Source organism: Xyrauchen texanus, chromosome 10 (genome assembly GCF_025860055.1).
Source record: "Xyrauchen texanus isolate HMW12.3.18 chromosome 10, RBS_HiC_50CHRs, whole genome shotgun sequence".
In the NCBI taxonomy this organism is placed as follows: Eukaryota; Metazoa; Chordata; class Actinopteri; order Cypriniformes; family Catostomidae; genus Xyrauchen; species Xyrauchen texanus.
Window position 1 is genome coordinate 39,071,134 of NC_068285.1, and position 26,213 is coordinate 39,097,346.

Sequence of the window (26,213 nt, forward strand, 5' to 3'; positions counted from 1 at the left end):
GCAGGGATGAGGGACAGAGCATGTTCACGGGTGGCTTACCTTACCTCTTTTCCATTAACATAATTGTGTTTGTGTTTTAATATATTTTTAAAAAGTTATGTAAGAGCAAATGATGATTGCTGCCCTTGTTTCATAAAGTCGGTTGTGCCGTGTTGAAATTGCCTGTCTTTCATCATGCTTTAGGATCTTAAGAAGTATGGTGCCACAACGGTGGTCAGAGTTTGTGAGGTAACCTATGACAAAACCCCACTGGAGAAAGATGGAATCACAGTTGTGGTGAGTGCAAGATGTCTTGATGACTATGTTTGAGATAATATACAGTCACCAGGGTAGTGATAGACTGATTTGTTAATCAGCCGATATTTGTAAATTTATCAAAAGATTATCGTCAATAAATATGCCCTTTTGGCCGATTAACAGAAATTGTCATTGCCACACCTAGTGTTGTCTAAAGGACCGACTTCGGTACCAAGTCCATACTGAAATTTAAAAAATGTGACGCTTTGAGTGCTGTTGAGCGGAATCATAAACACCTCTGATTGGCCATTGTGTTCACGCGCTCATCGGATATGTCTGTGATTTGCTAAAATGATCAGCGCTTCAAAAACATGTTGTAAATATACATCAATGACGCTCTTCACCGAGCGCTTGCACAGATACACACGGGAGCATTTGAAAGCAGGACCGCTCTGCTGATAGACGGCTGCTTTGCTTTCAAAACTCCCATTTTTAAAAAAACTTTCAAACACTTCCGTGTACTCTCAAACGCTCCCGTGCGTTGATCATTGTAGCAAATCACAGACATATCGGATGAGCACATGAACACAATGGCCAATCAGAGGTGTTTACGATTCCGCTCAACAGCGCTCAAAGCGTCACATTTTTTAAATTTCAGTACCGACTTGATAACGAAGTCGGTACTTTTGACAACACTAGCCACACCTGACGTCCTTGTAAATGGATAACAAGCATTTTGCATTTTAAAAACTGCCAAATAAATAAATGCGCATGAAATATGAATTTGATTTTAAATTGTTTTATTATGTGAGAAGTGAGAGGTTGCAGAGTGTTATGAAAGACATGGAACTATGTAAGAAATCAGTTTGCTGGGACAATGGTCAATTCTAAAGTTAGGTGGTCATTATACAAAAATATTTAGTATTTTTGAGTGTGTCATTTCTGTACTACTAGTAGCACCAAACAGAATTACAAAAATAAAATATGTTTTCAAACAACCTTTGCCAAAACCCTTTAGACTCATCACACCCTTTCGCACTCTCTGATTTCCTATGGAATACGGAAACAAATAGGCCATACTAAATCAAATGTAATAAATGTTTAACGTCATAATAAACAAGACCACTATAACAAACACACCGGACAGAAAGTGTTCCAGTGGAATCGGCTCGTCCGATTACATCGATAGATTGAACAGCAGCTGGTGTGCAGGGGATCCAGAAGTAGGATGGGTTTTGGGAACTAGTAAGCATAACAATACATATTCCGAGTATCTTACGAATTTATCTGAAACTTGACAGTAATGAGCTAACTTTTGTGGCACAACCAGAGTGTAGCGTAGCTGTTCAGAAGCAAACAGCAAGACCGAACCCCAAAAAGTAATCCACCTTGTAAACGTCCACTCTGGTTTTACTACTTCTGTCTTCATGTCTTTTAGCAAGTCTTCAACTTTTGGCAAAGCTAAGTTTGTTTCCTCTCTAACACGTCTGCCATGGACGTTCATATTCTCCCTGTTGAACAGTTTGCTACAAGTAGCCATGCCCCAAACTCACGCTATAGGTTTAGATGGACAGGGATGTGTAGAGCTGAGTGGGCCACTCAAAATATAGGCATCATTGTTTTGGGGGAAGTAAACCCATGAATGGCTTACTTATAATTGTCAATGAATAATAAACTGGGATATTAGAACCTTTAACTGCAGAATGCTGCAATTAAGTAATCAGCATCAGGTATTCCAGTGAGCAGTATCCAAAATCATGCTTATTTCACATTTAAAGACTGGAATGGTGAAAAGAAGGTGAAAAGTTTCACAAAGACAGTATTTGAAAGTCTTCTGCAAAAAGTATGACAGATCCCCACAGTCCCCCTTGACCCTATATACTCTCTCTCACACACACACACACACACACACACACACACACACACACACACACACACACACACACACACACACACACACACACACACACACTATCTTTATTATAGAGAACGTTCTCTTCCAAGCAGCCACACATGTTTCTTATTACCAACGTCAACGTTTCACTGTTGCTATGGTAGCTGCAGAGCCTGGTCTCTCCGTGTGGCCTCCGTTTCAGTCCCCGCCCACCTTCCCCCACCACCCAACCTTTCTTTTATACTTTTTCCTCTTGACTTTCTCACAGCAAGTCTGTGAAGAAGAAAGACAGCGCAAGCTGTTGCATAAGTCTCAACTTCACTGACTGCTGTGAATTTGTAGGACACACTCAGCAAACCTCTCCAGTCTCACAGCCAAGTTCTCCTATGTTCTGCTATTTGCCATAACCAAACCATCATCTTTTTTTTTTTTGTCCTTCAGACAAGTTGGTTGCCTCTAACCCACAGTGAATAGGATGTCTGTATTAAGATACAAGGGCAAAACAAAGTCTGCAACATGTATGATGTATTGGATAACATTTTCTTGCATACATGTATTACGCCAAGGCTAATTCGAACCAGTCCTGGAGGGCTACCATCCTGCAGAGTTTAGCTCTAACCCAAATCAAATGCACCCGAACAAGCTAATAGGGTCTTCAGGAATTCAGTATTTTCAGAAATATTAGTCAAATTTCTTTTCATATCCTGAAAAGACCTGTGACTTATTTACATAATTTAGCCATAATTGATGTCGGCCGGTCAAACACGCGTACTAAAACACATATTGTATGTTTACACTCAAACATATGAAAACATCAGTCAGAGATGGTAGTAGCGTTTTTTATGTTCCCTATTCAGAGTATTTTGTGTTTACAAAGTACTTTATGCAACCAGATTAAATATTCTGTCCATCATAACATTATTGTCCTAACAAACACTACACTGCTGTCAAACGCAACTCTCCACATGCCCACAAAATGAAGTTTCATCACACTGGTAGTAAAAACATTCAGTCAGTGAACCGGATAGTTAGTGCTGAGCAAAGAGGGTTGCAAATATCAGAAATATCAACAGATAGAAAGTCACTAACATTAATGAATGGATAGAATACAACCGGCATACTGGTTTACTCACGGACTAAAAGCTGTTTGCTAGTATACAACATAGAGTTGCATATGTTTTAACATAATTCTGTGGCTGCTGTCAAATAGTTTTTTTTCATGAAATAAACAGAATATGAAACACTTTAACACACTATTACATAAAGCAAATTGTCCCGATTAAAACAAGGCCTAATATTGCATGATACAACCGAGATGGAAACTCGAGACTTCGACTGTGACTTTTCGCACTTAAGTTGCAAAAAAAAATGACTCGGGACTCGTCTCGGACTTGTAAACAATTGACAAAAAAATGTTTTATATCCCTTGAACAGGAAAAATGTCTGTGAGTTAAGAGACACGACTTACTCTCCCTGTAAGAGCTGTCTGACTTATTCCCGCAAGAATGTGGTCATTATAATTTGATTTTTGGCGCACACTCTATTTTTTCCTAATATGTCAAAATGTCATATGTTAATGTGAGGTGATATCATGACGCATATCAACGTCAGTTACTTGCGTTGTGTTTTACGAATAGTTTTTTTCATGACTCATTGAACATCAGTTACTTTAATACATGTTTTTTGCCATGTTTTTTTTTTTTTGTTTTATGGTTTGTTTTATAGATTGTCTTCTGTTGTGTAATTCTTTCTCACAAAATTTGCACCGGACTTGAGCAATTTGATGGCAAAGTTGTCTCTGGGGCTCTCATAGGCATACATGGACTGTTTGAGTTTAGAGGGATAGACGCAGTTGGCACTGTTGTGTGCGGGGTTAATGCGCACGTTTTTCAGTTTTTGGTTTTTGTTTGGGGTTTGATTGCTGCACTAATGTTGGAATGTGGTCGGTATAATTTTATTTTTGGCAATCTATTTTTTCTAATATGTCAAAATGTAAAATGTTTATATGAGCGGATTGTCTCTCCACGTGGAATCTGAATGGGTTGGGGCACCCTATAAAAAGAAGGAAGGTTATTTATTTTCTTAAATGTAAGAAATATGATATAGTGTTTCTTCAAGAAATGCATCTTTCCCCACTGGAAATGAAAAATGTGGGAAGAAATGGGTAGACATGTTTTCTTTAGTGCTGGCTCAAGTAAGAGCAGGGGAGTCATTACATTGATAAGTAAGCATCTACAATACAAATGTCACAAACAGATTAAAGTTAAATTAGGAAGAGTCATTATTGTTTTGGCTAATATTTATGCACCTAACGCTGATGATCAGGACTTTTTTTATAGATCTTGAAGGGATGTTGCAAGCCACTGGTACCCCTCATGATATAATATTGGGAGGAGACTTTAATTTGTTGATTGACTCAGTCCTTGATCATAGTGTAGCTAAATGTGCAACAGTGACACTTCCCAGGATGTGTAAAAATGTTGGTCTTACAGATATTTGGAGACTTTTGAACCCATATGGGTTCATCAGTCCATAAGATTTAATCTAGAATAGTTTTTTTATATATATATATATATATATATATATATATATATATATATATATATATCTAAGTCCCTCATTTCATATGTTATTGATTGCTCAATTGGAAACATCTTAGTCTCAGATCACCCCCTGGTGAGTTTAGAGGTGTTGCCACATACAGAGAAAAAGAAATCATATTGTTGGCGCTTTAATTTATTCCTTTAGAAAAATCCTGAATTTCAATAACACTATTTTGTCATGGAAGGTGTAGTTTTGGCTATTCAGGGCAAGACAGTTATACGTTGAGGGAGAACTTCTGACTAGACAGGGTTTTTCCTGGCTCAAAATGAGGCGGAGGTGAATATATCGGATTTAGGGTGGGGTTTGTGTTTGGTAGTTCGTTGAACAGACTCTTTGTGTTATCTAGGTGATGCAGTCTCTATGTTGTTCATGTGACCTGTGTGAAGTCTTGAGGCAGCTAGAAGATGTTTGGATTAGCCAGTTTGTCTGCTTCCTGACCTGGGCCCCAGTCAGTCAAATACTATCACTATTAAGACTTTGAGCCAAATTACTAGAGAGGAGAGTGACACCTTTCCTGGAGCGATAGAGTCAGTCTCTCTTTAGCAAGCCAGGTCTTCCTCAAAAACTCTTCCAAATTGTCTATATATTGTCTATGCTATTCTCCGGACACCACTCAGACATCCAGCCATTCAGTAACACTTCTCTACTATAAACCTCATAACCACAACGAGCAGGGAGGGGGCCAGAGCATATTACAGTGTCTGACATTGTTTTTGCAAGTCCATGAATAACAATTTTAGAAAATCTATGTTTAGCATTAGCCAGCACTTGTACATTTTATCTGATGTCAGATGCTCTGGTATGGAGTGCTGGAGTCTCTATTTCCACATTCCTTACAATAGAATCTCCTAAAACCAAGTCTCTTTCAAGATAATTCTCAGTGGGTGCATTACTGAGTGGGGAGAATCGATTGGAAACCCTAACAGGAACAGGAGAGTGGTGTCGCTTTGCTGAGTGAGTATGCCAACGAGACATCAACCAAACGCCCTGCTGTGGGGGCGCTACAGCCGGAACCAAATTGTGTGTGTTGATCATTGTCTGCCCGCATCCAAAAGTATCTATCTGCTTCTCTTTCTCACTGACCTCCACTAGCATTTTGGATGTGTGTCTCTATCTCATTAACCTTCTTCATCACCCTGACTAATTCTTTACATTTATCACATGTAAACCCCTCACTGCTGACAGAAGAAGCTATAGTAAACATGTGGCATGCAATGCAGGAAGCAATAATATGAGTGGATGCCATGACTTATCGCAATTGTTTGTTGTTGTTATAGTTGTTCTTGAGCGACAATGGTTTGAGATCGATGTGAATCCCTCAAGCAATTGTTTGCTGTTGTTGTGTTTGTTCCTGATCAGCAAATGTTTCAGATTGATGCAATAATCCATGTAAAACACAGAGGAGAAAAATAATGTACACAGTCGAAATGTGAGATGTAGACAAGCGTAAAAAATTTAATAAATAAAATGGTTGTGCACGGTAATATACACGCAGTTAAAAAACTAAAAAACCTAATAACGCTGTAAAATAAAAAGACGAGCATAGAGGAATAAGCAATGCTAAGCAGGCTAGCAAGCTAGCAAGCTGCAAAAAAACAGACTCCTGCAGTGTGCCGGCAGCAACCAGAATAGGAAATGGCATGTCTAGAATATTGATCACCGCTTTCAAAGGCCAACATTTAATCCAAAAAACCCTATACACCTAAGGTGCTTTCCACGCCATTTAGGGCTCAAGCAGTTCACCTACAAGCTTTCTCTCCCCCACCATTTAAGTTGGGTGAGGAGCAGGTAATGCATTCATTATGCCCTTTGCGGGCATTACACTTATGTGGAGCGCACCCACAAATTTGGGCTGTTAGATCAGCTCTTTGTTTGTTATGGACACAAAAGGCATGTCCATATCTAAGCAAAGGCTCTCACACTGTATCGTTAACGCGATCGCCCTAGCCTATAATTCACAGGGTGTGAAATGCCCAATTGGTGTGAAATTGCATTCAACTAGATGCATGGCCTCTTCATGGGCATGGACAAACGGTGTGACCCTGCAGGACATACAGTTGAACTTAGAAGTTTACATACACTTAGGTTGAAATCACTAAAACTAATTTTTTAACCACTCCACAGATTTAATATTTGCAAGCTATAGTTTTGGCAAGTTGTTTAGGACATCTACTTTGTGCATAACACAAGTCATTTTTCCAACAACTGTTTACAGACAAATTATTTCACTTTTAATTGACTACATCACAATTCCAGTGGGTCAGAAGTTTACATACACTAAGTTAACTGTGCCTTTAAGCAGCTTGAAAAATTCCAGAAAATGATGTCAATCCTTTAGGCAATTAGCTTATTAGCTTCAGATAGTTGGTGTACTGAATTGGAGGTGTACCTGTGCATGTATTTTAAGGCCTACCTTCAAACTCTTTTCTTGACATTATGGGAAAATCAAAAGAAATCAGCCAAGACCTCAGAAAAGAAATTGTGGAACTCCACAAGCCTTGTTCATCCTTGTAAACACCATGGGACCACGGAGCCATCATACCGCTCAGGAAGGAGTCCTAGAGATGAATGTAGTTTGGTGCGATAAGTGCAAATCAATCCCAGAACAACAGCAAAGGACTTTGTGAAGATGCTCGAGGAATCTGGTAGACAAGTATCTGTAGCCATTGTAAAACGAGTCCTATATCGACATAGGTCACAAAGGTTTCGAAGAAGCCAGACTACTGTTTGCAAGTGCACAGGGGGATAAAGATCGTACTTTTTGGAGAAATTTCCTCTTGTCTGATGAAACAAAAATTGAACTTTTTGGCCATAATGACCATTATTATGTTTGGAGGGAAAAGGGTGAGGCTTTCAAGGTGAAGAACACTATCCCAACCTTAAAGCATGGGGTGGCGGCATGTTGTGTGGGTGCTTTGCTGCAGGAGGGACTGGTGCACTTCACGAAATAGATGCCATCATGAGGAAGGACAATTATGTGGATATATTGAAGCAACATCTCAAGACATCAGCCAGGAAGTTAAAGCTTGGTCTCAAATGGACGTTTCAAATGGACAATGACCCCAAGTATACCTCCAAAGTCGTGGCAAAATGGCTTAAGGACAACAAAGTCAAGGTATTGGAGTGGCCATCACAAAGCCCTGACCTCAATCTGATAGAACATTTGTGGGAAGAACTGAAACAGTGTGTGTGAGAAAGGAGTCCTACAAACCTGACTTAGTTACACCAGTTCTGTCTGGAGAAATGGGACAAAATTCCAACAACGTATTGTGAAAATCTTATTGCTACCCAAAACGTTTGTCCCAAGTTAAACTATATAAATGCAATGCTACCAAATACTAACAAATTGTTTGTAAACTTTGGACCCACTGGAAATGTGATGAAAGAAATAAAAGCTGAAATAAATCGTTCTCTCTACTATTATTCGAACATTTCACATTCTTAAAATAAAGTAGTGATCCTAGCTGACCTAAGACAGGTAATGTTTTCAATGATTAAATGTCAGGAATTGTGAAAAACTGAGTTTAAATGTATTTGGCTAAGGTGTATGTAAACTTCTGACTTCAACTGTATGCCTTGTAGCAGGATGGTCTTCGCAAAACAAGTTCTTCAAGGTTTTATAATCTAGATGTGGCATCCATCTCTTCCCAAGTCCTCTCTGTCTAGTGATCTTACTATCCTAAGACCCAGCGGATGAGCCCAAGCTCCTTTATTATGGGCAGGTTACCTGTTATAATTTTAATATAACCACCCATATAAGCTGTAATCCAAATTACTCTTTCTAAAGTCACAAGCACTTCCAATAAGAATAAAACCTCCCTCCCAACCTCTGGTTATGAAAGGGTAAAATTTGGTGTGTATTATATGACTCATATATCCCCAGCATAAGATTAACTTCATGTCTTGTTGTCACCATGTGGGGTTAGTCATTATTCTATACGTTTGAAATATATTGTAATAATTCACAGAATAGTGGGCATGTGACACCATATATATATATATATATATATATATATATATATATATATATATATATATATATATATATATCCATCCTTTTACAAGTGTTTATACCCTGGTGTATCTCTCGGGGTATAACGTCATGTTGTGCAGTGTGTGATGGGATTTCCCCAAAAGTGTTTACGACAATGTCGAGTGAACCGTAATCGAAAGGGAACGTCTCCGGTTACACATGTAACCTCGGTTCCCTGAGATGAAGGGAACAAGACATTGCAAAAGCTGGCCGCACTACTGCTTCAGCGTTTCGAGTGATGATCTCTTCTCCTTAAGTCAGAAAATTCTGAAGAAATAGTGATTGAGCGCCCGTTTAAATATATGTCATGTGTTTTACGCCATGGTTTTATGAAGATGCATTCGCCGTCAGTTACTTTTGTTTGTGTTTTACGCCATGGTTTTATCATGACGCATTTGGCGTCAGTTACTTGTGTTCGTGTTTTACCTAATAGTTTTTTCATGACACATTCAACATCAATTACTTGCATTCGTCTTTTTCCGCATGGTTTTATCATGACGCATTTGGCATCAGTTAATTCCATTAATCTTTTACACAATTTATTTAACTATAATACATGTTTGTTGTTTTTGTTCAGCACCATGGTGAGCTCAGGAAATGTCAGTGTTTTGCCTGACTTCTAGGTTACAACAAACTTTAGATGTATGTTGCATTGGAGTTACTATTAATTTCCTTGCATTCAACTTTTACGCCATTGTTTTATCTAAAACCCATGTTTGTTGTTTTTCTCCGCATCTCCATGGTGAGCTCATGAAATATCAGTCATCTGGCACATGAGTTGCTGTGAAACTTTGCGAGGCAAAAATCCCCACTAGGAACAATCAGCAGTGTTATGCGTGTTGTTTGGTGTGCGTATTTGTGCCAGCAAAAAGAGAGTAAAAGTTGTGCACGTGACATGCAGCATCCTTCCAGATCAGACCATCTGTACAGAGATCCATGCAAGCTTGTGTGTTTGAGCAAGTGACCCCTCTGCCTAATGCTGGAGTCCCAATGTAGGCCAGGTCTGTTTACCCAACCTACGTTACATCAGCGGCCCTCCATCCGCTCTAATGCAAAAGGTTTCTTGATGAGCTTTGTTTGCACAGGAAATCAATAGGATGGACTGGAGGGAAGTAGAGGAAGCATTTGTGGCATGTCATTCGTGCTTCAAAGGCTTCTCTCCAAAGCCAAACTCTTGAAGGCTTTGCCTTTTCGACTTGTTTACTTGAAGCAACTCACACCTACAGATGTTGAGTGTCCTGTCCCTGGGGCTGTTGTGTGACTGTGCATCACTTATCAGTCCCATTTTATAGAAATCTTGTTATAATTAAAGCTTGCTCGCCAAGCTTCTCTGGATTACATGAGTGCGTGTTTATGTGGGCATCCATGCCTGTGAAGACATGCCAGTTAGTGTGCTGGTCTACACAGCAGCTGAGCCACATCTAAGTACATCAGTGGTGGTTTGGACAGGCAACAGGACAGGAAGGGTGGAATTTTCTGTACCCCCTGTTAAGAGGGGCTGTGATTCACCCTTTACCTTTAGATCATGGGAGCACAGGATAGAAACACATGCAAAAATGAATGCTGTTCCACCTGCCTCCCAGGCCTCACTCTTCACCCTACTAACAAAGAAGCATGTTGGATCGTAGAGGAGATGGATGTGTTATGCTCTCTTTCCCATTGAAACTTTTGTGGTATTGCTCAGTTTTTGGCAATACCCCAGGGGTAAAACAGAAATTGTAACTTTAAAATATTAGGGCTGTCAAAGATTAAAACTGGAACAAATGGGGGCCTGGGTAGATCAGTAATTAAAGACACTGACTACCACCCCTGGAGTCACAATTTCGAATCCAGGGCATGCTGAGTGACTCCAGCCAGGTCTGCTAAGCAACCAAATTGGCCTGGTTGCTAGGGAAGGTAGAGTCACATGGAGTAACCTCCTTGTGGTCGCTATAATGTGGTTCTCGCTTTCGGTGGGGCACGTGGTGAGTTGTGTGAGGATACCGCGGAGAATAGCGTGAAGCCTCCACACGTGCTATGACACAAGCCACATGATAAGATGCATGGATTGATGGTTTCAGATGTGGAGGCAACTGAGATTTGTCCTCCACCACCTGAATTGAGTCACTGCGACACCACGAGGACTTAGAGCGCATTGGGAATTGGGCATTCCAAATTGGGGAGAAAAAGGGGAGAGAGAAAAGAAAACTGGGACAACTTATTTAACTACTTCCAAAACTATTAATGCTTACAATGACAACAAGATTTGGAAAGAAACCAAAATGTGTGCAAGTTTAATAAATTAGTTTTGATGATACTTGCAGAATTTGTTCATTGTTGAGTCTGTTTTTCACCCACAGTATCAATTGGGAATTAAAAATAGTGTAAAATAGCATGAATGTATTGTTGTATAATGAAAATAATGGTGTTTTTTTTAATTGGTAAAAATGCCTATTGAGCGAGCAAATAAAATCAATTTGAAAACCGAGCAAATTTTCACACCCCAGCTTGAAGAAGTCTGTAAGAAATGTATTGTTTCGATTTAAAGACTTGTCATTCATTGTAAATAAGCCTTTATGTTGCAGATTGGAAGGATTAACGCATTGTTCTCTTTCCAGGACTGGCCGTTTGATGATGGCGCTCCCCCACCGTCTAAAATCGTAGAGGACTGGCTCAGTCTACTGAAGAGACGCTTTATGGAAGAGCCCGGCTGCTGCGTGGCTGTGCACTGTGTGGCTGGTCTTGGAAGGTCAGTTAATGTGCTTGCAGAAACAGAATCCCATGTCCTGAAAATGTCAACATGCCTGTTACCTGGTTTATACCAACATTGAGAACTCAGAGGGAAATGGGTTCATTTCTCATCTGGTGACCCATAAGTAAGCCCACCTCTGGTGCCCTGTTCAAGACGTTAATCTAGAGAAGAATGTGGGCTGTGTGCGATATAGCACATTATGCACCTCTGGTTTCTCAGGAGACTCGTCTGCTCTATTAACCATGGATAAAGTTGATAGTCCTCTATGGACTAAAATTGTGCTTTTGCCTTCATAGCAAGCAAGAGTTGCTGTCCAGAGCCTTTAAAGGGGACAGATTGCTCTGCCAAATTCAACAGTCTCAGTGCACTTACTCAGCTGCAAATCCCGCTATGTTTTTAGGGCCATCGGGGTGAGGGCCAAAGATAAAACAGGAAGTTTTTTTACGAGCATTTGTTTTTACTGTCCTTCTCAAACGTGTGTTCTTTCCATGACCTTTATGTCAGACTGTCTGTCCCACATGACAAAGATTCTTTAACCATAAAGAATGCTCATGGTTATAAAAAAAGCTCATGGTTACCTCAGGGTCTTATTTTATTCAGTAACATTATTTAGCAAATGGCAACTCATTTAGATTGGTATACAGAGTTATTATAGCTTTAACACATAAATGCCAAAACTGACAGGCAAAAAATAAGTGATTTTCTCAAAACCAACATAGAGTATAATACACTTTAACAGTTGAATATTTAGTATGAAAGCAGTTCACTTTTGTTGCTGCCAATGTTGATAAAAAAGCTAAAACTAAAATTATATTTAACAATCTCCTTTATTTAAAAGTTTTATATATATATATATATATATATATATATATATATGATAGATAGATAGATAGATAGATAGATAGATAGATAGATAGATAGATAGATAGATAGATAGATAGATAGATAGATAGATAGATATATCTCAATGTATTAAATTCAAACAATGGCTTGTAGCCTTTTTGGGCTGAGATTTTTCACACTCAATACAATTCACAAAATATTTTTACCTTTTTTTCCCTTCCATCACAATATGCAGATCTGAAATGTAGGTGGTGCTCCAATGCATCTCAGCCCTCAAAGATGCACTCGTCCACAATCATTCAGTCTAATTTTCAGTTCATCCACCATCCCTACTGTTGCATCGAATGTATCAACCTCTGAGTGGACTAGAAGCTCAGTCTAGTTGGTCCTCCCCTTTGCGATGAAATAAATATATATAATGTTATCATCATTAATCAATAACATATTTTTCTGATGATTTGTTTAGCACAAATTTCCTGCTGGACTGCATATTTTGTCCTGGACATCTGAGATGTAATATTGGATTATTAGCACAAGCAAGTTCACAGAAAAGTACAGAATGGTATGAGAAGATGTAATGTTTGTAGCTTTGGGGCTTACAACAGCAGTGGATGTTGCATAAAAGAGACGTTTGTATTTGAAATCATATTTCACCTAGAGATTCTTTTGAAAATCTTACGAACTGTGGTATTAGGGTAACAAATAAACTTAAAAATACGTGTATATTTAAGTGCTATGCGAAAGACTTTTAAATTCATATTAGTATTTTTACACATAACCTCCAGGTGGTGCTTATTTGTGACACTGATGTTTTCAGGCCTGATTTTGTTATTTTATGTAACTTGAATGTAAAAGTTGTGTTCTGTTAAAAGTTCAGATTTTAAGCTTTCAAATGATACCACATATTCTTGACTTATTTATCCAGGTACTTTAACGTTTTAAGCATATTATTATTTCGCATCATAGAGCCCAGTCCACAGAGTTTAAGAGGTTTAAAGTAAAAGTATTTTACTCACCCTCATATCATTCCCATAAATTAGGACACATCCACACTAATCTGTATTTGTAAATGACAGAACTTTCATTTTTGGGTGAATTATTCTTTAAGTATTTATCAATTAAATAAACATTACGTATAGTTTTTCCAAGTAATTATTTATAAATAAGCAGTCAGTAATAATGAACAAATTAAACAGGTTTGGTTTCTCCCATGGATTCCTTTCAGCACCACCACAGAACTGACAAAGAAAAATTAAGTCTTGTTCACAAAACCACTACTCCACAACATAGCACACTAATGCAGTTATAAATATGGATAGTATGTGTCTTATAAGGAGCTCCAGTACATGATGTATTTATGCTTTTTATTGGCGCACGTACAGGCGAAACAAAATACCACATACGACAGCTATAAAACAGCGAGTGACGTTGGGAGGAGGAGGTAGTCTGGCCTTGCTGCTCTTGTCTTTTGGGCAGTAAAACTCTGTCTCTGACGCACTTCATCCACTTCCAAAGGGAATCGGCTTCAACTCTTGAAAGAGTGCCAGAGTTTTTTTGGCCTGAGTTGTTTATTTTCATCCAATTCAGATGGTAAATACTGTTCAGAACTGGGGTTACACCATATGATTGAGCATTCTTGCCAGTAAAGTGTCTTAAAGTAAAGGTTTTATAATTAGTGGTGTGTGCTAAGGCAAGCCTCACTATCACTATTGCTTATACGGTGGGTTATGGATTTTAACAAACTCCTAAGTATTAAACTTTTGCTTCTAATTCATCTGTGCAGACTTTGTGTTGTAGTGTCTAAAGTGTTTTTATATATATGTTTTATGCAGAGCTCCAGTACTTGTGGCCGTGGCACTGATTGAGAGTGGGATGAAGTATGAAGATGCCATCCAGTTCATCAGACAGTACGTTTAGCTCTCTCTTGACTTCATTCAAGGATGACAAACCTTGAGCTCTTGACGTCAACTCTTTCATTTATACAATTGTATTTATAACAATAGTTCTCAGTCTGCAGAAATTTACACAAGCTTTACAAAATGTCTGATAGGAATGAATCCGAGATTTCCACAGCGTAAAAGTTTTAAATAAAATGCATTCGTACGTAGTCTGAAATGAAAAGAGACATTGTAAAGCACATTTGTCTGCTGTTTTTCTTAAAAGAAATCCTTTAATTACATAGTAAATCTCAGAATCAAAACAAACTCATCAAAACAATCATAATCAAAACATGCAGCTAAGAAGAAAAAAGTTATATTAAATAATAAAAAATTTGGGAAATGATACATGATTTATTCACTGGTTACTCTTCTCAAGGAAAAAGTATGATGTGTATAGCCACTCTATTTACTATTTTAAGTGACACAGCAACAAGAGCTAGGTGAAATATATCAATCATTCACAATATGTTTGTGAAGATTACGCTTTTGCTTTGATATAAATTTAAGCAATGTTGTGATAAGATAAGCAATGGGTGTGAGTGCGACGGGACGGTAGTCGTTGAGGCAGGACACTGAAGACTTCTTTGGCATGAGGACGATGGTGGTGGCCTTGAAGGACGTTGGAACGATGGCGCTGAACGATGGAGTCGTCATGTTGAAGATGTTGGGAAGAACATCTGCCAGCTGGTCTGTACATCCTCTGAGCACTCTGCCAGGAATGTTGTCTGGTTCAGCAGCCTTCCGTGGGTTGACTCTACGTAGAGTTTTCCTCACATCAGCCATGGTAAGACAGAGCACCTGGTCGTTGGGAGGAGGGGTGGTCTTCTTCGCCACCACGTAGTTCTGTGCTTCAAACCGAGCGTAGAAGTTGTTCAGTGCATCTGGAAGGGAGGCATCTTTGTCACAGGCAACTGATGTTGTCCTGTAGTTGGTGATGGCCTGGATGCCCTGCCACATGTGCCGCGTGTCGCCGCTGTCCTGGAAGTGACTGTGGATTCTCTGGCCGTGTGCGCGCTTCCTCGCTGTTCTTTGGGCAGCCTTGTCGCCTGCTTTGAAGGTGGAGTCTTGGGTCCTCAGCAGCGCACACACCTCTGCAGTCATCCACGGCTTCTGGTTGGAGCGTGTGGTGATGGTCTTGGAGAAGGTGACATCATCAATGCACTTGCTGGTGTAGCTGGTCACTGATGCTGTGTATTCCTCCAAGTTGGTAGAGTCGCCATATGTTGCAGCCTCCCTGAACATGTGCCAGTCAGTACACTCAAAACAGTCCTGAAGAGCAGAGATGCTACTGCTGGCCAGGTTTTCACCTGCTTCTGGAGCGGTTTTGTGCGTCTGACGAGCGGTCTGTATGCTGGAATTAGCATAACAGAGATGTGGTCTGAGAAGCCGAGGTTGGGGCGGGGCCCCGGTACGCGCCTGGGATGTTTGTGTAAACAAGATCAAGCGTGTTCGCCCCTCTCGTTGCAAAATCCACATACTGATGGAATTTAGGGAGCACTGTCTTGAGATTCACATGGTTGAAATCTCCGGCGACAATAAATAGTCTGTCAGGTTGAGCGTTCTGCAGTTCGCTCATAGCCCCATGCAGTTCACAGAGCATTTCCTTAGCGTTAGCGCTGGGGGTAATGTAAACTCTGGTTATAATAACAGTGTGTGGTGGTGGTGTAGCGGTCTAAGCACATAACTGGTAATCTGGTAATCAGAAGGATGCTGGTTCGAGCCCCACAGCCACCACCATTGTGTAAGAGCAAGGCACTTAACTCCAGGTTGCTCCGGGGGGATTGTCCCTGTAATAAGGGCTCTGTAAGTTGCTTTGGATAAAAGCGTCTGCCAAATGCATAAATGTAAATGTAAATAACAGTGGTGAATTCCCATGGTAAATCAAAGTTGGCATCTAACAGTCACAAGGTCCACCACCGATGAGCAGTAACTAGAGATTAGCATAGAGTTATTGCACCATTCCGTGTTGATGTAAACACACAAGCCACCACCGCAAGTCCTACTGCACAGAGCGTCTAGCTGAATGGCGGCATCCAGGACTTTGTCGCTGAGCCACATCTCCGTGAAAACAAAGATGCAGCAGTCTTTAAGCTCACACTCCGTACGTAGTCTGCTGGAGTTGGATGTAGTCCGGTTTATTTTCCATGGAACAAATATTTGAGAGCAGGATAGACGGGTGAGCCGGCCGGCTAGGGTTTGTTTTTAGCCTAGCATGGACCCCCGCCCTCTTGCCACGCTTTCGCTTCCTCGCACACCGCTTACGACGTCCCCTCCCCCGGGCACCGGCATCAGGTGACGCCGTGGACTGGAGGCCTGGTCTTCGCAGCAAGCTGAGTTTGCGTAGCGCCTCTAAGGACCCTGATGATCATGTTGTGCTTCCCTAATGCTGCATTCACACCGGACGCGAATAGCTCGTCAAATTTGCGCCTACCGCATCTAGTTATACGCTTGACCACTTCGGAGGCGAAATCCGATGAAACTCCGGAGGCCAAACCCGTTGACGGCCATCTTTTTACAAGATGGCTGATGTTGATCGAGCATTCGTGAAGAGAGTCACTGCTCTGTATTTGCTCTGGAGAGCAGAACAGCGGCGTATGGGTCGTCGTCGCCGTACTTGGGTCCACCAGCGAGGGGCGCGGGACATGCTGGAGAGGAGCCACTGCCAGGTCTGGGTCGGGTTGCGGCCAACAACTCCTCCAGAGAGGCACTCCGTGTGAGGGATGTCTTCATGGCACACTTCTCGGCGGAGGGAGCAGTACCATGGCAGCAGGCAGCTAGGCTCCTGATTGGTTAACGCGGTGCGAATTGACGCCAAAGTTCAGATTTTTCAACTCGGGCGGCAGACGCGAATTCGCGTCAAACGCGTGAATGCACAAAATGCACCATTCGCGCGTAACGCGGCAGATGCTCAATTCGCGCCATTCGCGCGAACTTGACGCGCGAATGAGGCGTATTCGCGTCTACCGCGCCGCGCTCTACGCCTCATTCGCGCCGCAGGAATTTTTTACGCGCGTAACGCATCTTTGCATTGACTTACCATTGAAATCACTCGCGCCTGACGCGCTATTCGCGTCCGGTGTGAATGCAGCATAAGGACTTACCGTGCACTACATCATGGTGAGTCGATATAGCGGCTACATACACCTTCAAGGTGGAGAGGGACAGCCGCCCCTCCAGCCTCTCCTGCAGGAATAAGCGCACTAACCTGACTGCACACCTCTGTGGGTCTTTGCATTAGAAAATAGGGTAACACTTTACAATAAGGTTCAATTTATTAACATTAGTTATTAGTTAACATAATGAACCTTATTGTAAACCATGTAACCATGATATACACGACTATAATTATTATGCTAATGGCTGTTTTTTGCTTTCATAGGAAGCGCAGGGGTGCAATAAACAGCAAGCAGCTTACCTACCTAGAGAAATATCGTCCCAAACAGAGACTGCGCTACAAGCACCCGCACATTTTCAAGAGCAAGTGCTGCATCATGTGACTGCATCCTCACCCCAATCGAGATGAACCGAATGGATTGGGCCACCACTGATGCACTTTGCTGATTTGCTATTCAAATACAAACTGATTCGGTCTGGTTGAAGTTGAAATCCCCACTGGTGCCTAAATCCTCACTCTGTGGAGTGGATACTGCCATGACCTTTTTAAGACGCACCACTTCGTTGGTCACTAGAAGGCTGTGTATCTCCAAGGTCAATGAGATAGGCCAAAGGCAGCCTATGGCCTTTGACCCTGCATCTGGACTGACATGACACCCTAATCATGCCTCAAATGATTTTGATTTGTCTAAAGGAGCCAGCTGGTGTGAAAACAATGTGAATCGTGTAAAAATGTGTGCTTTCTCTCTCTCTTGTTTTTGTTTCTACCACTATTCCCGCTCTCCCCCGCCAGGAGTCAGAGTTTTAGATGACTATGGTCCTTAATACTTTCAGTTTTAAGCACAAATATTTCCACTGCTGACCTTTTTCTTTGATACTTTGATGCTGTGTGAGCAAACAATGGTAGAAGTGGACAGATGAAGGGCTCGTGAACAATATTTCTCTTTCATAAACCAGCACTCTGCTGTTTCCAGTAGAGTTGAGTACCAGACACTAAATGGTTTCTGAAAGCTAGATGAAGGCCTGTCTATGAAGGCTCATGAATGAAATATCAAAAATGCTTTTTATGCGTGTTTTTATGCTTAACTTGTTCTTTCCGAATCAAACTTTTGGTTTATTGGGGTAATTTTAATGTGATAGGACAATTGCAGGTCTGAATTGAAGGGATTGTTAAAAATGTGGTTTCAAGTCTTTATGATTTAAGTACTTCCATGGAACACAAAGAGAGAAACTTTGAAGAAGGTTCAAGGTTCTGTTTTCCATACAATGAAAGTGGAAGGGACACAGGGGCTGTCAAGCCTCAAAAAGAAGAAAAAAGCACCATAAATGTAGTCCATGTGTCTCTTGAACTTTATTCTAGGTCTTCTGAAGCCATATGATAACTTTGTGCGAGGAACCGACTGAAATTTAAGTTATTATTCACTGATAATCTTGCTTCACAGATGTTGTCACCATTCACTTTCATTGTTTGGACAAGAATCTCATGGACATTCTTCCATAAATAAATATTTTTTTGTTCCACAGAAGACAGAAAGTCCACCAGTTGCATAATACAAATAAAGGCTATTGCAATGATGAATCTTCTTGTGTTTTTTCATGAGATGACTACACAATGTGTAAGGAGTTTACAGAACTTCAGAATATTCCCATACTGCCATCTGCAGGATGAGGACTCAAAATGTCCTTACTAAAACAGCAGTCACTAACTGATTGGTGGAGAAAAGTCATCCCAGAGTGAATGTTCTCTCTCATTTCCTCATCCATTTTTGCATTGTCTTTGCATATAGCTTACATATAATAGTATGCATCTAAACTGGAAAGGGGAAAGATTCAGAGCACTTCCTTTGCATAATTTGTATATGCTGTGCACTTACACTCACCTAAAGGATTATTAGGAACACCTGTTCAATTTCTCATTAATGCAATTATCTAATCAACCAATCACATGGCAGTTGCTTCAATGCATTTAGGGGTGTGGTCCTGGTCAAGACAATCTCCTGAACTCCAAACTGAATGTCAGAATGGGAAAGAAAGGTGATTTAAGCAATTTTGAGCGTGGCATGGTTGTTGGTGCCAGACGGGCCGGTCTGAGTATTTCACAAGCTGCTCAGTTACTGGGATTTTCACGCACAACCATTTCTAGGGTTTACAAAGAATGGTGTGAAAAGGAAAAACATCCAGTATCGCGGCAGTCCTGTGGGCAAAAATGCCTTGTTGATGCTAGAGGTCAGAGGAGAATGGGCCGACTGATTCAAGCTGATAGAAGAGCAACTTTGCCTGAAATAACCACTCGTTACTGACCGAGGTATGCAGCAAAGCATTTGTGAAGCCACAACACGCACAACCTTGAGGCGGATGGGCTACAACAGCAGAAGACCCCACCGGTACCACTCATCTCCACTACAAATAGGAAAAAGAGGTTACAATTTGCAAGAGCTCAGCAAAATTGGACAGTTGAAGACTGGAAAAATGTTGCCTGGTCTGATGAGTCTCGATTTCTGTTGAGACATTCAGATGGTAGAGTCAGAATTTGGCGTAAACAGAATGAGAACATGGATCCATCATGCCTTGTTACCACTGTGCAGGCTGGTGGTGGTGGTGGTGTAATGGTGTGGGGGATGTTTTCTTGGCACACTTTAGGCCCCTTAGGCCTACCTGAGCATTGTTTCTGACCATGTCCATCCCTTTATGGCCACCATGTACCCATCCTCTGATGGCTACTTCCAGCAGGATAATGCACCATGTCACAAAGCTCAAATCATTTCAAATTGGTTTCTTGAACATGGCAATGAGTTCACTGAACTAAAATGGCCCCCACAGTCACCAGATCTCAACCCAATAGAGCATCTTTGGGATGTGGTGGAACGGGAGCTTCGTGCCCTGGATGTGCATCCCACAAATCTCCATCAACTGCAAGATGCTATCCTATCAATATGGGCCAACATTTCTAAAGAATGCTTTCAGCACCTTGTTGAATCAATGCCACGTAGAATTAAGGCAGTTCTGAAGGCGAAAGGGGGTCAAACACAGTATTATTATGGTGTTCCTAATAATCCTTTAGGTGAGTGTATATTTCACATGCAAAAAATATGACTGGTTAAATATAGTTTCTTATTGCCTTTAGAGTTTTCTAGGAATGAAATCAAGTAGAAAAAATATATGTAATTAAATAAAAAATTATTTGGAATTAAATTTATTTATTTATTTTTTTTACATTCAACCCTGTTACATTAAAAGTGGTTGAAGGTGAGTTAAAAATGGCCAGTAACACTTATACATTATCATCACAGCACATTTAACAGTCAACAATTTTGTACTTCGTGTCATTGATTGATTGATTATTTGGTGCCAAACAGGAAATAAATTCATAATACATCATGAATATATACTTCTGTCATGACAACTCTCTGAAAGATTTAGCATGTTAATGTTGGTATGTAATTTTGATAGAATTTTAGACTTGGTGGACTAGATCTGCTAATGCTGATGCTGCTAAGACTTGCTAATGCTAGGACATACACATACATATGCTCTGTTTGCATATGGACGTTGCACAATTTGACATTACAAATCTAGACAGATGGAGCTGGGATGGAGGAGGGTTTCAGAGAAACATTCTCGCAGCATGCTGCAGTGAAACTGGCTTACCTGCAAAACTGATCAATTTAAATGTCAAACGAAAAGAAAGTACACAAGTTAATTGGCTACCCAATTACACGGCAAAGAACCAGTCAGCTTACACAATGCAAGCCAGTTTGTTTAACATGTCACGTGTGAGCGAGCCAATTGGCTAACAGATGACAAGTTCAAAGAACCTATCAGCTCATGTCATGTAGAGTTTCATGCCTGAATTTCAGCCATTTATAACTCTGAATATAGTGTATTTATAAATCCTGAATAAATAATTGTAAATCCTAATATGTTTATAAATCTGATTCTGATTATATACTTGTAAATCCGAAATTCCGAATATATAGTTATAATTTCTGAATGGCACTGCTGCGAAACACCCTTTTTGGTTCTTTGTGGCCTTTGTTTTTAAGTAGTCTTAATTCATTTATATCTATTTTTGTATATTATTTTATTATTCATACATATATCATTTTATATAATATTTTTTTTACTCATTTTTCATATTGTTATTTTTCAAATTCCTTAATTTTATGATGTGTGCTATATTGTCTCTCAAGTTAGCGATAAATAGTTTCAATTTCAAGGTCTTCAATGTCATGGGACAGACATCAATGTGCTGGTCAGACTCAGCATTGAGAAAGACACTCATGTTTTCATATTCTAAGCATATTGAATACTGTACATGGCATCACATCTCTGTCTATGGGCTATATACATATGTGGTGGGTGAAAAAATTGCAGGGCAATGGTACATTTAAATAAATAAATAACATTTAAAATACAAATAAAGTTTCCCCATCTGAATCCATACATTAGATTCAAGATTTTCAAATAGCATGTTCTGCCTACTATGCAATGTTCACACTCCATAAAAAACACTCCAAATGAATAAATTGTTGATTATTGTTGCACAGACACAGACAGTTGCACAGACAGTTTTCATATTGATAATTATACATCTCAAATTGATGCCTATTAATCCATTATTCTTTATATATTAAGTCTCTTTAGGGTTGATATGATACCTATCACCATACATACTGTATGTCACAAATCGACTCAGTTACTAACGTAACCTCGGTTCCCTGAGAGGAGGGAACGAGTATTGCGTAAGTAGCTTACGCTATGGGAAAACTCTGTTTCTCGAGAAATATTGAAGTCTTTATGTAAAACGCATTGCAGCTGCACAGCAGACAGCAATGAGCGAAGGCAGCTCGGTCATTGGCTGTGCTGCAGCAACTTGCTCGAACCATGACGGGGCGACTCTGAACGCGCAACCAATGGCGCGCTACGGCCAGGCTCAGAGCCCGCCAAGATGAGCGTGGCTTAGGGCTATATATTAGGCGCCCGTCATGAGAGTTCTTTAAGTTCAATTGACTGAAGCGAAACTGACCAAGCACTAGCACGGCAGCTTACGCTAATACTCGCTCCCTCCTCTCAGGGAACCGAGGTTAGCGTTAGTAACCGAAGTCGCTCCCTATCGAGAGGTCTCTCCTATTGCGTAAGTAGCTTACGCTATGGGAACACCATGTAAAACGCCAGTGCGTGCTGACTTCAGCTCTATAAAGCCAGAGGCAGATGCCTGAGCCTTAAAGCAAAGTGATTATTCCACGAGCCGCCAACGGCGAGCTACATAATGGGATAGTATAGAGCGCCCTTCCAAGGTGGTCCATGGTGGGGCGCTCATAGTACAAACACAAGCACATATCTTATGTACTGAGTTTTCTATGTACTGATATGCATAAAAAATCCTCGGGTAAGTCAGTCAGAGACGGACCTTGTAAGGGAGGAGATAATGCTCAGCATATACATTCTCCAGTCCATTCTACAGTCAGGCTGATAGAATGTTGGAATGCATTTTTCTATGTACTGATATGCATAAAAAATCCTCGGGTAAGTCGGTCAGAGACGGACCTTATAAGGGAGGAGATAATGCTCAGCATATACATACTCAAGTCCATTCTACAGTCAGGCTGATAGAATGTTGGAATGCAATGAGGGGACCTGTAGGTTATAAAACCTGATAAATGTCGAAGGCGAGGCCCAGACCGCCGCCGCACAAATATCTTCAATGGGTATCCCACTGGACCACGCCCACGAGGAGGCCATGCTCCTCGTAGAGTGAGCTCTGATGCCTAAGGGGCATTGAAGGCACTTGGCTTCATAAGCTAGTGCTATAGCATCCACTATCCAACGCGATATTCTTTGCTTTGAGACTGCGAGACCATTAGTGCGGCCGCCAAAGCATACGAATAATTGTTCCGTCTGTCTGAACAGGGCAGAACGTTCCAAATATACTCTGAGCGCCCTGACCGGGCAGAGTAAATTAGCCGCTTCGCCTGCTGGGGACGATAGCACTGCCAGAGATATCACCTGTACTCTGAAGGGTGTGGAGAGCACTTTAGGAATATACCCGTGCTTTGGCCTAAGGACAACTCTGCAGTCGTTAGGTCCAAATTCCAGGCAAGCAGCGCTTGATGACAGCGCTGCAGGTCGCCCACTCTCTTGACTGAGGCGACGCCAGCAAGAGCGCAGTTTTGAGCGAGAGCTGTTTAAGGTGCACGGTTCGGAGAGGTTCGAACGGGCACTCTTGAGTGCGCCCAGGACCGTGGCCAGGTCCCAGATCGGCACCGAGAGGGGCGAGGAGGGTTCATCCTCCTAGCCTCTTAGGAAACGTAATGATTAGGTCGCTTTTCCCTAATGAACTTCCTTTATCAGGATTGTGTGACGCGCTATGGCAGCCACATAGACTTTGAGCGTGGAGGGTGTACGGCCCGCCTCCAGCAGCTCTTGCAAAAAGGCGAGTACACTTGGTATCTCGCGACGATTTGGGGTTCAAGCTCTTGGTATCACACCAGTCACTGAACACTTTCCACTTTTGGGCATATAAGCGCTCGAGAGGGCGCTTACGCCTCAGTGATGGTTCTCAAAACTCCACTGGGGAGGTTCTCGGAACCCGCTGAGGGGCCATGCATGGAGGGCCCACAGATCGGGCGGGATGAAGAATCATCCCGCTGGCCTGCCTGAGGAGGTCTAGCCTCAACGGAATCGACCATGGGGCAGATTGCATCATCTGCATCAGTTCTGGAAACCACGCCTGGTTGTTCCAGAGTGGGGCTACCAGGAGCACTGCACATTTCACTTCCCTGATCCGACTGATGACCTGAGGTAGCATCGCGATCGGGGAAAAGCATACAAGGGGCTGCTCGGCCAGACTTGGGAGAGCGCGTCCGTGCTCTTTGAGAAGAAAAGGGGCAGTGCGTGTTTCTCTGGAGGCTAAGAGGTCGACCTCTGCCTCGCCAAAGGTTTGCCATAACCACTGAACCGCCAGGGGGACCATTCTCCTGGGAGAACCTTGTCTCTGGACAGCATGTCCGCTCCCTGGTTCAGGGCGCCTGGCACATGCGCTGCTCTCAGCGAAGCGCAGGTGGTGTTGTGACCATAAGATGAGCTCCCTGGCCATAGAGTGCAGGAGCTCGACCTGAGTCCACCCTGGCGATTTATATACCGAAACTACCATCATGTTGTCCGCTCGACCAGGACGCGTTCGCTTTTTCAGGTACGGAAGCAGGGCTCTGAGAGCCAAGGCGACCGCTCATTTCCAGACAGTTTATATGTAGGCGCTTTTCCGGTTTGACCAAAAGCCAGAGACAGGCCTGCCCTCGTAAAGGGCCCCCCATCCTATTTTGGAGGCATCTGTCGTGATCATTTTTCTCCGCATATTTACGCCCAGACTCACGCTGGTTTGATACCAGTTGATGGCTTTCCAGGGCGTCAGGGCTTTTATACAGCCGTGATTCGCTCTGATCAAAAAGTGGCCCGAGCGCCACGCGTGAGTGGGGACACGGCTCTTGAGCCAGTGCTGGAGAGGACGCATGTGCAACAATCCTAGCTGGAGTACCGCCGATGCCGAGGCCATGAGACCGAGCATTGAAATCGTTTGACGGGGGCGTGTGCACCCATTTTGAATGATGTTGCAAGGCGTCGAATAGAGAGCGCGCGCTCTGCACTATTCCCAGAAAAGAGATATTCTGGCTGGGGGATAGCACGCTCTTTGCAAAATTGATTCTCAGACCCAGGCATTCTAGATGGCTGATAATCCAAGATCTGTGCGTCGTTAACTGACCCTCTGATTGTGCTATGATTAGCCAATCGTCGAGGTAATTCAGTATTCGCGACTCCCGCTGTCTCAGGGGGAAAGTGCCGCGTCCATACAGTTCGTGGAATGTACGGGGCCAATGATAGGTCGAATGGTAGTACTGTGTACTGGTATGACTGTCCCTCGAAAGCGAATCTCAGAAAAGGCCTGTGATGAGGCGCTATCGGAATGTGAAAGTAAGCATCTTTCAAATCCACTGATAGAAACCAATCCCCAGGGCGAACTTGCGTGAAGATATGTTTGGTTGTTAACATTCTGAACGAGTGAATCATTAAAGCTTTGTTCAGATGTCTGAGATCTAGGATGGGGCGGAGGCCACCGTCCTTTTTCGGGACGAGAAAATAGCGGCTGTAAAAACCTGCCTCGCTCATAGAGGGAGGAACAGTTTCTATAGCACCCTTCTCTATCAGTTTGAGCACCTCGGTGCGTAGAACATGTGACACATTTTTCCTCACTTTCGTCTCGACCACCGCTGAAAAGCGGGGTGGTCTGCGAGCGAATTGAAGTGAGTAACCGTGTTTTATTATGTTCAAAACCCATTTCGGCATGTCGGGGATTTTTTCCCAGGCTTTTGCTCGCACAGATGTGGGCTGAATGCTGGCTGGGGGCATGTCGCAGTGACGTATGGGCCCCACCGCAAATTGCCTTGTGCTAACACTGAGTTTACAGCTCTCAGAGGCGCAGGTGCACGCTGAGCAGCCGTGTTGAGTGCCGAGTGCAGGGGTGCATGTGAGAGTACAGGCACGCTGCTATCTCCTAAATGCTTGCAGCATGAGTCGGAGAAATGCTTGAAACTGTATGGACAGAGTTTTCGGTGGGGGTGCATACATCGTAATAGGCACGCCGCCACATTCATGAAGCTTCCCGCTTTTAGCGGGAGTCTCTTGGCTCGCGCGATCGCATCTGTGATGTTTGCGGCATGAGACAGAGAACTGTTTGAAACTGTATGGGCAGCACTTATGGGTGGGGGTGCATATACTGTAGTAGGCACGCCGCACCACTTTCATAAAGTCTTCCGCCAGGGC

General features: G+C 42.1%; 1 protein-coding gene across 3 annotated transcripts in view; it reads left to right on the forward strand.

The window, feature by feature from the left end:
• ptp4a3a (protein tyrosine phosphatase 4A3a) overlaps positions 1-18,975 on the forward strand; it is a 54,102-nt gene extending 35,127 nt beyond the window's left edge. For all 3 annotated transcript variants that reach the window (XM_052136298.1, XM_052136297.1, XM_052136296.1), the window contains 4 exons: positions 184-276; positions 11,366-11,496; positions 14,175-14,249; positions 17,662-18,975. In XM_052136298.1, coding sequence (XP_051992258.1) covers positions 184-276; positions 11,366-11,496; positions 14,175-14,249; positions 17,662-17,779 — 417 coding nt within the window. In that variant the 3' untranslated portion in view covers positions 17,780-18,975. The remainder of the gene's footprint in view (positions 1-183; positions 277-11,365; positions 11,497-14,174; positions 14,250-17,661) is intronic.
• The last annotated feature ends 7,238 nt before the right edge of the window (positions 18,976-26,213 follow it).